Here is a 12939-nt window from a genome sequence, read left to right as displayed (position 1 = left end):
TATCATCTCATTTGCATGGACAAAAAAAATCTATTAATGCTCAATTGAGCCTGAACCAGTTGTGAAACAGGTGAGAATTTATGGTTGGATACCCTGATTGAAGCTCTATTAATGTTCAAGACAGTTTCTTAATGAATTGAGCCCCAACTCATTTGTACACTCCATCCCTTTTACTGCCTAACTGTGCCTAAATTTGGCCACACTTGAGTGATCACAGGGCACTCTGGGTGCCCAAGGGCATCTCAAGCACTCTGTGTACTGGCCCTGAACAAGCACCCCCACCCCCCGCCTCCCAGTTTGGCTGTTTTCTTCTAGTAGCAGCATGACTGGTGATACGATGATTAGTTATCATTAAAAGTAACAATTAACAGTGGATTCGGAGTCTTGGTTTGGCTCAGCAGTTTATCATGATTTGTGTCAGGCAATATCTACATCACTGCAGCAAATGACAGGGCAATGGTGAATGGCTCAGGCATTTAAAGGATGGGTTGTGGGGAGCTTGACAAAGCTGGGAACAGAAGAGTATAGACGAGCGGAGGGCTTCAGAGTCATCACATCTGCCCAGGCAGCTTTTGCTACAGTCCTTCTGATTCCCCAGCTTACTTGGACCTTTCTTCCCACAGAGGTGGGTGAGCACTTGGCGCTCCTGTATTATTAGGTGTTGGACCTGGCAAGTCCATGTCTGCATCTCCATTAGACCATACTCATCCAAGATGGGTGATCATCTGTGTTATTCTGTTGCATCCCCAGTGCCCTGCATATTGTAGGGGTCTGATAAATATTTTTGAATGAATGAAGGAAGGACTACATGGATAAAAGGAGTTACAGATAGTCTTCTGAGTATTTCTCAAATTGTCTCTTATATGCTCAGTAGCCTCTGTCCAACTTATAACAAAATCAGTCCCTGAAAACCTTTGGGTCAGAATCCATCTTGCTGATCAGAACAGGGCTGAGCTCCATGATTAATGGAATTAAACTCTATGTGTCACTTGGGATTGAAAGTATAGGGTGAAATTTATATTATCAAGCTTTGTCCTGAAAATCTCTTGGAAGAAAACCCTTCTCTCATGAAACCCAACATGGTCAAGTTTTGCTTCAGTGTTAGAACACATCATGGTCTCTGGATGAGCACCAAAAGTACTTGGCTTATATTTAAAGATACATATTATATGAAAAATATGTATCTTTAATTATTTGAGATACACAGATACAGTTGAGAGCAAAACAGCATTGGACCCCCAACTTCCACTCACCCTCAGCCTCAGTGGACTCATTGGCGGAAGGTGTAGGTCAAGACTTTAACTTCCGTAAGCCATTACTTCTTTGTAAGGAGTACATAGGGTTGGATTCTCTTAATTAAATGTCTGTTATCAGGCACACAAACTCTTGTTGAATTAATGTATGAGCTGTCCATTTTAACAAAAGGTAATCACATTCCATTTGGCCTTTTAAAATCAAGGAAGATAGGATAGTGCCAAGTATCCATCAATGGAAGAATGAAGAAAAGGTTATACACACACACACACACACACTCACACACACACACATATATGTGCAATGGAATATTATTCGGCCATTAAAAAGTTATATCCTAAAGAAGGTATTTTACATCAACATAGATGGAGGTAGGAGATATTATGCTAAAGCAAAGTAAGTCAGTCAAAGAAAGACAATTACATGGTTTCACTCATGTGGAATATAAAAAACAGCACAGAGAATCATAGGGGAAGGGAAGGAAAAATAAAATAAGACGAAATCAGAGAGGGAGGCAAACCATAAGAGACACCGAACTCTAGGAAACAAATAGGGTCACTGGAGGGGAGGTGGGTGGGGGGATGGGTGCCTATGTGATATGCATTAAGGAGAGCACGTGATGGACCAAGCACGTGTTATATGCAACGGATGAATAACTGACCTCTACATTAGAAACTAATGATACGCCATTATGTTCACTAATTAAATTTAAGTGAAATAAGTTTCTAAAAAAAGTTATATCCTGTCACTTGTGACAACAGGGATGCACCTGAGGGCATTAGCAGGGCAAGTGGAAGAAGTCAGACAGAGAAAGACAAATACTGTAGGATCTTGATTAAATGCGGAATTTGAAAACCTGAACTGAGATCCAGGGGAGAGAATGGTGGTTGCCAGCAGCAGCGGAGCAGGGGAGCTGGGCGTGGGCAAAGGGGACCTCAGCAGGGCTCTCGCTCAGCATCAGTGCCCCAACCCGTGTTGCAGATCAGCACTTAGAAACCACAGGCATTTGACTACATAGTTCTTTGGGAGCCAAGCCTGGAAAAACTTCCCAAATTCTAGCTGATGGATTGGCTACCTTATCTGCCAGCTGTGGAAATTCGCACAGCTGCTCCCATCAGCCTGGTATTTGAGAAAGCTCGTTATCCTGTACACTGACAGCCTGCTGTCACTCTCCCCTCTGGCCTCCCCACCTTCCTTGCCTTTCTCGTCCTCAATGAAACTTCAAGACATAGGCTGGGTAATAACTGCTCCTGTTCCAACAGGAATCTCTTCACCCAGAAATGCCTCCATGCACCTACTAGACACTGCCACCTCCTAGGAGCTAGAGAGGGCCAGAAACTGTCTCATTGGCAAGGCCATGCCCGGCAGGGATACAGTCACACTTCTCCCACTGGAGCCTACCGGTAAGGCAGAGGGGCTAGGTGGGGGACCCCGGGGCCCGCAGCCTAAGAGAGCATCATAGAATCCACAGCTTTTCCCACTAGTAGGCCAGTGGAATGCACTGTCAGGCAGGATTGCAGAAATTAAGAAAGACAAAAAGCCTCATGACATTTTGCAGAGATCAACCAGGTAGAGCAGGCCAGCATATGAGTTCCATTGAGCACCATTCAATGAGGCCAACCCAAGCCCTGTTCTCCGATCTTCTATCCTGGGTCCTGCACACAGATATTGACAGAGGAGGATCTCATTCATTCCAACATCCTTATCTGGTATTTCTGATTGTGGTTAAGTGGTGTAGGTTCCCTTCCCTCCTCTAGCCTCCCCGTTCCACTTTGCCCACTGCCAAGAGTCCCCAGGAGTCAGCCCACCCGGGGTAGCCATCTCAGTAAAGTGGGGGTCTGGACACTGACCCTCCATGCACAGCTGGCCACAGCTGGTCCCCCTGCTTGAAACTATGGCTTCACTTCCAACCCACCACACATGCTCAGGCTCTGCAGATACATCTGAGCCAGGGTCTTGGCTCATCTGCTATCCCAACAAACACTGATGGAACGTGATGGCATTCTGAACCTGGTGTGAGGAAGTGGTGGTACCGGGGGTGGGGGTGGGGGCAGCTATCTGTATCCCATACGAATATGATCACAATAGTGCCTTGGTCGTAAGGCTGTGTCGGCAGAATTAAGTGCTCACCAAGTGTGGGAACTGTTGCGGAAGCACAGTCAGAGAACAATGACTGTGAGCTATCATCATTACACTTATATTATGAAATAAGCCTCATTTAGAACTCATTCAGGCACCATGCAAACTACCCAGAATGTTGTGGGAAAACCAGAGAATAAGTACAGGAAGCTAGGTGCTGCTTCTCTCCATGACCCATCAAGTCCACAAATTAGGAACCTCGATCCCCTTTGAAAGATCAGGGGAAAAAGTTTCCACCTTTCCTTCTGCCCTTTCATTCACTTTTTCCCACAGCACAAGAAAGAGTCTGATCACTGAGGCTGGTAAATGTGACCCTGGGCAAGTAGAGCCCAACACTGTCCATCTGTCTCCCTCCCCACAAGTCTCTCACATGCTCTCCTGCCCTTAAGCTACATGGCTGCCCTGCCAGCCTGATTCTGCCCATTGGTGGGAGTCCTGGCATCCTGGTTTGTGGAGGGGGACCTCCTGGCGCCCTGCCAGGACTAAGCAGCTCAAGAGTTTTAATTACGATTTATACTCTCCTATTTGCCAGTCTGTTCAGAAACTGGAGGGAAGAGAGTTTCATTAGTAATCTCCAAGACCGGACACAAAGGCAGGAAACATCTCAAAAGGCCAGAAGGGAAATGAGGATGTCTCCTAGTTTCTACCCAGTCCTCCGGGCATGTGGCCTGTAACCAGCAGGGATGAGACACAGCTGAACAAAGAAGAAGTGCACTGTGGCTTTGCTGCCGAGAGAAGGTGACCAAGTCAGGGGCCTAGTTCCACGGGGACGAAAGGTGGCTCTCTTGAGAACAAAAAGGAGGATTCGTGGAGTCTGTGTGCTAAACCAGTGGAGAAACGATCAGTGTTTAAACCCAGGGCTTGTGACCCCAACCGATTCACCCTGCATGACCTGTGTGGTTCCAGAAAAACCCGGCAGAGTTTATTTACTGGAAGCTGCTGCCTAAACTCTTAAGAAAATATTCTCCATCTCTGGAAATGCTCATAATTGAATATGAAGATACCACTGACCAGGGAAGTAAAAGGAGCTAGGAGTGAAGCACAGAAGAAAAAAGGTTAAAATCTCATTTAAAAAAAAAAAAAAGTGTGGGAGGGAGGTGTCTCCGTCCTGGTGATTTTCTGGACTCACTTTCTCTGCATCCTAACAGTCATTAAAATGTATAAAAATGAATATTTTTGAAGCAGCAATATAAGAATTATCATTGCTGTGGTTGCCTGGCAACCTGAGACTTTGGTTATTTTATGTCTAAACAGGGAATGCTATAAACCGGTACCCAGAGTTTGTGCAAATAGTTCTAAATTGATGTTCTCACTGTAAATCAGGAGGAGATAATACAGCATTAATGTACATTTAAAGGTTGCTAAATATGCATCTCTCTCTCTCTCTCTCACACACACATACACACATACACACATGCTCATGGGAAGATTGTTAAAGAGTTTCTATTCTATGCTATCTTCAGTAAATCTGGAGAAATGTTACTCCTTTACATTTTTCGTGGAAAATATCTATTTAATTTCATATGAAATATAAATAATATACATTCGAACCTTTCATGTCCCCATCAACCAGGGAAATAGTATTGTAGCTAATATCAATCCATAGCTCCCTTGCTGAGCTTCCCAGACACAGAACCAGTCTCCAGTTTGGGGAGAACAGAGGCTATCTAAATGGCTAGTAGGAGAAAATATTTCTCAAGGCAAGAAAGAGGCATTTCTGCCTTCTTCAGAGATGCAAGTCCTGGAAAGACCTGCTGAATGCAGGCCTGTGGTCACTGGAACCTTGCCTGTATTCCACACAGCCCCTCACATATGAGCAGTGTGGACATTTTGGAAAAGCTGCCTCTGTTTATGAAATGTAATTTCTCCAAAAGTCATAGACTTGAATTTGAATTTCCAGGGCTGCTCGCTGACTTGAATGAGCAGCTCTGATGATGGCACATTCTTAATATGGCCTTGGTTCCTGCTGGCCTCACTAGGGCCGTAGGAGGAAACGCGTTCCCATCTGAGACCCTGATGGTGGGCTCTGTATTGCTTCTATGGCGTAGAAACCTCTTGAAGTGGCTCCTAGTGGTCTGGCTTGCAGTCTCAAGCCAACGATCACAGCCTGCCTCAGGCTCTCCTGCCACTGCCAGCAGATTCACCACAGCGAGGGGGAAGGTTTGATGATTTCTGACGTGTCAGTAACTGGTGCAAATAAACAAGGAGTAAGTCTTCGTTGGAACCACAGACCAAGCTCATTGAAGAAAGGCATCGAGCATCACTTCCTTCATGGGATTGTAATGCAGAGCCATGTCTCAAGTTGACTCGGAAAGAGGGTCTCAGGTAAAACGTGAGAGTCGCAGAATGATCTTCCACAACCTCTTATTAAATGGAAACCAAGACATTATAAAGTATCTGGTGTTTGGAGACAGTATAAGCATCTTGTTGACAAATAAACAAACAGATTGCTTGGCCTATTAAAGCAATTCTTTCTCCAAATGGAGTGACAGTTGTAGATGAAGGCAGACACTTCAGTATGGAGGGTATGCCTCCTAAGGGTCTATACCCCTGCTCCATACAGGCATACCCCCCATACTAAAGCATCTACCTTCACCTACAAGCTTAGACACTGGGTGGTGGTTAGAGTTTCCACATCTCTGGAAAGACTATAGTCCTGAAGATCAGCTGGGATAGAATAGCACTTGGGCCAAAGCTGAGTTCACATGGACAGATCCTTGTGAGAGCCCTTCTGGGGCCAAGGGCTGCAATACTGGTTTCTGGCACAGGAATTCATTCCCATGCTTCCTCCTATTTTTTCTCATCTATCAAAAAGGAAGACACCTATTATGCTGGTGCCTAAGAAGTGGTAGGGGTAACAGCAAATGGCTGGAATGAACACTGGAAAGGAATTTGCAAACACACTGTTAAGATGGTCAGGCCTGCAACAGATTCCCCTAGACGAGACATTGCCCAAAGTTTGAGAGGAACATGTGCAGCCTGCTAGTGCAGAACTGAAGGTGGGGCTGGAGCCGCTGGTGGTCTCCTGTCCTTCCCTGCATGCTTTTCTGAATGGCACCACCATGTAGGATTGATTTATAGCACTGGAATGGGCCAGCAAGCCTCACCATGGAGCTGCTAGGGTCGGGAGCCCATCCTGCGCCTGCCTGACATCTACAAAGGCAAACTCATTTGCAAAGTCAAAAACACTCAGGGCACCCCTAAGGTACCCACGGGAGTGCCTGGGATGGGTAATGACTCCAAACACACGTTCTACTTGCTCACATGACAAATAGTCTGATAGGATGATGAAGAGAAATGAGGACAGGCGATATCCCCTCTGTGCACATTTGAGTTAATTTCCCAGAAGCAAACACAAGTAATGCAGGTTCCAAGCGCAGAGTTGTCTAGGGTGACAGATGAAGAGGTAGTGGGGTTCTGTGGCTTTTGGAGCTGTGGGGGAGGGTAAGGAATGTGGGGTTTGGTTTTCCAGTTTGCGTTGTGAGCGAGCAAGAATGAGAGAAAGCTGCCCAGGCAGGAAAATTTCCCTCCCTCTCAGAAATGATGAGGTCTGACACTGAAAGGTGTTTAGCATGCTAATGAAATGCCACATAATGTGGCTTTAGGGCCTTGACTGAATTAATTAATAAAGGATATCTGGGCCCTCCTGCTGGGCTGGGGGTCCCATGCTGTTTGCAGCCCAGGCTGCTAATATATTAGGGAGCCTGATGAGGCTTGGGGGTGGTGGACTGGCTAAGTGGGCTGGGAGCTACTGTGGAAACTGAGGCAGTTTGATCCTGCCACCAATTGGCTCAGCGATCCAAGTAAATCTTAGTCTTCTTTTCCTGGACCTTGAGAAAGGAGAGTTTCTAATTGATGAATCACTTTGCAAAGGTGGTTTGCAGACGTCAAGTACTGAATATATGCTGAGGCTGCAGATGAGATGCTAGGCCAGCGAGGGTCTTCTAAGGCTCAAACAATAGGAGGAACATGAAGGCCCAAGGTTACGCTAGATGAGGCACTGGTAAATGAGTGTTTTGAGGAGGACGGCCAGGCCGCCATGTTGCTAGGCCATCACATTTCCCAGCCCTGAGCAACTGGGGGCCCAGGAGGTCTTCAGGAGGGTCCTGATGGTGAGTCAACTATATAGGTCTTGGGCAGACTCTAAACTCATATCAAGTCTGCTGACTTCACACACCCAGACAATGTAATCATCACTCCCACAAAGCTAGCACTTGAAGGAAGAAAACTCTGGAACTGAAGCAGACATATGTCTGCAGGGAACGGTGGGTGGAGCTTTCACATTTTGTCAGCCCTCCCAAGGGAGCAGGCGTCTGGTCACTGTGACTAGCTGATACTATGACTACATATGTTTAATTTAACAACTGCCCTCAAACTATTGATAAAAACAATTCTCAATGATTCCCTGTATGTTTACAATGAAATTCAACTCAAATCAAAAGGAAGTTGCTTTGTCAGAAGTAAAAATAATTTCACATGCTTACATTCATCCGTTCCCTGCCCCCATCACCAATTCAACAAATATTTACTGAAATCCTAGAAGCACATCACTCCACAGAAATAATGTAAGAGATACACTAATATATAATCAGTGACCTATAACATGGTATTTTGAATTTTATTAACATCGTGATCTATTATTACATTAATAGACATGGTTTCCTTTTTATGGACAAGAAACCAACTGAGGCCAGTACTCTTTCTAAGTCAGCAACCCTGACAGTACCAGTCCAGATCTTTCTTTTCCTTCCTTCCTTCCTCCCTTCCTTCCTCCCTCCCTTCCTTCCTCTCTTGTAATTACAAGTTGAGTTTATTCAACTGCAGAAATGATCCTGAATAAAACTTTATAAACCTTCTTGAAATACTTTTGTCACTGGAAAGGGCCCTCACAAGGGCTGGGAAAACCATTTCTGGGTTTATCCAGCTAGGTTTCCAAATTTCAAGAGTTGAGACAGATAGGATTATGTCTGCTATCTAAACTCCTCAAGTCAGTGTACAAATGGTCCTCCTGGTGGAGAAGTAAATCACAGTATTGGCATCCCCTTAAGGCAGAGGGTAGGAGAACACAATGACTCATCCTGAATCTCACTCATGGTAGAACAAATGGCCTGACTTACCTTTCTCCTCCCACATGACAGTGACTTATATTTGCAGGATTTTACAGATTTACAAAAAACGATAGCGTGTCCATTTGCTTACTCCTTATGGCAACTCTGTAGGTGTTATCCCATGAAGTAGATGCAGGTAGGCTCATTATTAATTATCCACTATAGTGTTCTAAATTTTACAAAAAGCTTTCTCTCTCTCTCTCTCTCTCTCTCTCTCTCACACACACACACACACACACGCACCATTCTGAGTCTCAGATCCTTGTGATATGAGAGCTAGAAGCATCAGTTTATGATGAGTGAAGGTTCAGAGAGCTAGTGAGTGGAGCAGCTGGACCTTGGAAGAGCCCTGAATAAGCAGAGAACACCCATAGCATCACCATGTTGTTTAGTGGCAAAGCTGAGTTGGGTGATGGTGGTGAGGGGTGGCCCCGGGCTGGGTCCTTCATGGGCACAATGACATAGCCAGTCATAGACCTAGGAGCAGCTCTAATTTCATCCTCTCAGAGTATAACAGAAAGAGGGAAAGGATCTTGGAAGTGGAGTAAATATTTGCGCAGGATGGTGGGTGGCAATGCCCCAGGCTTTAGGAGCTGTCCTAAGTAGGGCTGCCAAGATTCCCATGTCCATGCAATACTGGAGGCATACTTATACTAAAAAATTATTTGTTGAATATCTGAAATCCTAAATTTCCTGGGTATCCTGTATTTTTATTGGTTTAATAGGACAGCTCAACTCCCAAGGGAAGAGTAGTTCAATCTTCCACCCCTTGTGAAGCATCTGTGTGATGGTATGATCTACCAGTGGCAACTGGAATTGGAGACCCTAACTGAGATAACTTCCTATTATCTCTGACTTGAACAGCCCAAAGTCAATATTGGGGCAAATTTAAGTATTTTCATAGTTTTTGAATTTGGAAGATCATGGGATACACGACTGTAAGCAGAGGTTGGTTTGGGCACCATACTAACAATGCAGTCCAGAATGTGGAAGTCCCACACCCAGCCCTGGCACCACGCTTACCCCAGCGCATTTATCCAGTGGAAGGGTCACTTACTTGTATGGGATGTGTTTACTGCCATTGACAAGAGCCAGGATGACATTGCCCAGAGCGGACAGTGAGAGGCAGAGCCCTGAGCTTCCTTCCCGATTTTTGCTAAGAGCTTTCACACAGCTGCCGAGATCGATGAGGTGTAGACGGCTGCGGCCTCCAGACACTGACACAGAGAAGACAAGAGGAGAGAGAAGTGGTTAAGTTCTGGCAAACATTCGTCTGCCCTTCAGTTACCTCCTTGGGAAATCTGAGGAAAACCTAAAAGGGTAAGGGAAAGATCAACATTCATGACTTAGTTGGAAACTCCAACAAAATCATGCCGGGTTGCCAATCGCATGATCCTCTTAAAATCTGTCCACCTCACATCACTGACCTAAAGCCTGCTGATATTCAGCCTATAAACAAATGAGTAACACCCATAGGTTGAATTGGAGGAGATTTCAGAGAAGGTAAATGTCCAATGAGAGGAAGATAAGCTTTGCATTTTCAGGTCCTTTAGAGAGCAGAATTATGAAATTGATCGGGTTGCATCTGAATAGCCCAGGAGAGACTATGTACTTTGGTTGATCATCATAGAGCCCTTGACTGAAAGTTCAGCCAGGAATCAGGGTGATAACCCCTGGTAAAATGAGGAAGAAGTAATAGCCAGGTGCAGAGATAGGGAAAGACCCAAGTGTTTGTTGAGTATCTGCCAAGTGCCGGGTGCTGCACAAACACCAGTCTCATTCAGTTCCCACAGTAAAACCACAGACTGAATACTCTGTTCTTTTGTTAATATAGATGAGAAAACAGACATTCAAAAGAGCTAAGCAGCTTGGTCCTGAGTACTTCTGCTTCTGGCCTAGATGAAGTAACAGGGCCCAGATCAATTGTCTTACCTAAAAACTAAAAAAATGTATCAACCCACTGCTTCTAAGACACTAGACATCAGGTAGTAGTAAAGGACAGTGATCCCAGTGATCCCTGGGAGGAGGAAAACAAACCAGGTGAGCACTACTTGTGTCCCAGCTTACTGCCTCAAAAGGGTTTCCAGGCTATGTCTCAGGGATGGGGAGCTCAGGGGGACGACAGCAGACTACCTGAATTGAAGAGACAGATGTAGACCAGGGAGATCAAGGTGGCAACAGCTGGCAGGACAGAGTACTGGAGAGAAGAGCACTTGGGATTTGTAGAGATGCCCTCAAGCATGCAGCTGAGCACTGGCCAGCATAGGCATGTGAGGGAATGCCACAGTGGGGGCATGAGCTGCCCAAACAGATTAGGGGTGAGAGTGCACAGCACTCATGCAAGGCCAGGAATATTGCCTGTTCCCAACAGCCAGACCCAGACACCCCAAGATTTGCAGGGCCTTGGATAGGGGACTCGGAAGGGTCTTGCTTCAATAGTGGAGAGCACTTAGCCCTAGATGAACACTGACCAGGTCCCACCTGCCAAATCTTAAAAGCAAGACCAGAAAGGGTCAAACTGTTTACAGATAACTACATGCCAAAATAATGCTTAGGAATATTTATGAAATACAACAATGTCCAGCATCCATCAAAAAATAAGAAGGCTGCAAAGAAGCAAGAAAATGAGACTCACAATGAAGACATAACTGAAACCAAGCAGAACTGGTTGATATAGGTATTAGAATTGACAGTGAACGACAGTAAAACAGTTATGGCAATATTTCAGGGGTGCCTGGGTGGCTCAGTCAGTTAAGCATCTGACTCTTGATTTGGCTCAGGTCATGAGCCTGATCTGGGCCATGAAATCGAGCCCTATGTTGGGCTCTACGGTGGGCATGGAGTCTGTTTGGGATTCTCTCTTCCCCTTTACCCTTCCACCCCCCTGCACACATGCGTTCTCTCTCTAAAAACAACAACAGCAAAGAAGTTATGGCAGTATTTCAAATGTTTAAAAAGTTAGGTAGATGTGGAATATACTAAAGAAGACAAACTGCATCTATAGAGAGCTAAAATCTACAATGTTGAAAAATACAAAGGATTAATGGCAGATTAAACATTACAGAAGGAAAGCCTTGTGAATTTGAAGACAAAGTCATTGAGACCATCCAAAATGAAACACAGAAAATTAAAAAAAAAAAACACGACAAGCAAAAACATAGGGGAAAAAAGAGCTGTAGAACAGTTTCAAGTGTTATAATAGGTAATTGGGAGTCCCCATAGAAGACATAGAGGGTTGTACAGATCAAATATTTTCAGAAATAACTACCAAAACCTTTCCAAATTTGATGAAACCTATAAACCCACCTATCCAAGAACCTCAATGAGCCCAGCACAAGAAACATGAAGAAAAGTATGCTAAGACACATCATAATCAAACTGCTTAACACCAGTGATGATTAGAAAAATCTTGAAAACAGTCAGAGAAGAAAACAGGTTTCATATAAAGGACCAAAGAAAGGATGATGGCAGATTTCTTATTGGAAATAATACAAGTGAAAGACCAGGCAGCAGCATTTCTAAAGCACTAAAAACAGTCAACCTAGAATAATATATTCAACAAAAGTTTTATTCTAAGACAAAATGGAAATAAAGACTATTGCAGACTTTAAAAAGCCTGAAGGGGGGCACCTGGGTGGCTCAATGGTTGAGTGTCTGCCTTTGGCTCAGGTCATGATCCTGGGGTCCTGGGATTAAGTCCTCCATCCGACTCCCCACAGGGAGCCTGCTTCTCCCTCTGCCTTCATCTCTGCTTCTCTCTGTGTATCTCTCATGAATAAATAAATATTTTTAAAAAAGCCAAAAAAAAAAAAAAGCCAAAAGAATTCACCAAAAGCAGACCCATAGAGCATATACACAAAAGAATGAAAAGCTCTGGAAATGATAACCATGCCAATAAATGTATGTTTTTTTCCCCTATTATTTAAATCTCTTTGAACGATAATTGGCTGCTAAAGCAAAACTAATGACATTGTCCTATGTGGATTATAACATACACAGAATTTAAGTCTGACAGTGTTACAAAGGTTAGAAGTGAAGAAACAGAGGTGCTCCATTATAGGCTTCTTATTTCATTCATGGAGTGCTGTAGTATCACTTGACAGCAGAGCGTAATGACTTAAAGGTGTATACTATAAACCCCAAAGCAACAGTAAATAGTGAAGAGTTACAGCTAACAAACCAACAAAGGATATAAAGTGAAATCATTAAAAATACTCAGTAAGTCCCAAAAAGGCAGGTAAAAAAGGAAAAGAAAGAACAGACAAGTTGAACAGAAAACCTATGGGAAAATAACAATTTGGACCAAACCATGTCAATAATTACATTAAATGTAAATAGTCTGAATACTCTTATTTGAAAAGTAGAAACAGGCTGGATAAAAGAGTGAGCCTCCACTATATGCTGCCTATGAGAAATGCACTTCAAATATAAAGAAACA

The 12939-nt window shown here is 44.2% G+C and overlaps 1 protein-coding gene across 1 annotated transcript in view; it reads right to left on the bottom strand.

The window, feature by feature from the left end:
* Positions 1-12939, bottom strand: part of KIF26B (kinesin family member 26B) — a 448213-nt gene that overhangs the window by 49404 nt on the left and 385870 nt on the right. The window contains exon 10 of the mRNA XM_055323943.1: positions 9559-9718. Coding sequence (XP_055179918.1) covers positions 9559-9718 — 160 coding nt within the window. The remainder of the gene's footprint in view (positions 1-9558; positions 9719-12939) is intronic.

The sequence above is a fragment of the Nyctereutes procyonoides genome, unplaced genomic scaffold (genome assembly GCF_905146905.1).
Source record: "Nyctereutes procyonoides isolate TBG_1078 unplaced genomic scaffold, NYPRO_anot_genome, whole genome shotgun sequence".
Taxonomy (NCBI): Eukaryota; Metazoa; Chordata; class Mammalia; order Carnivora; family Canidae; genus Nyctereutes; species Nyctereutes procyonoides.
Note: the sequence above shows the minus strand (reverse complement) of the source record. Positions and strands in the feature narration are given on the sequence as shown.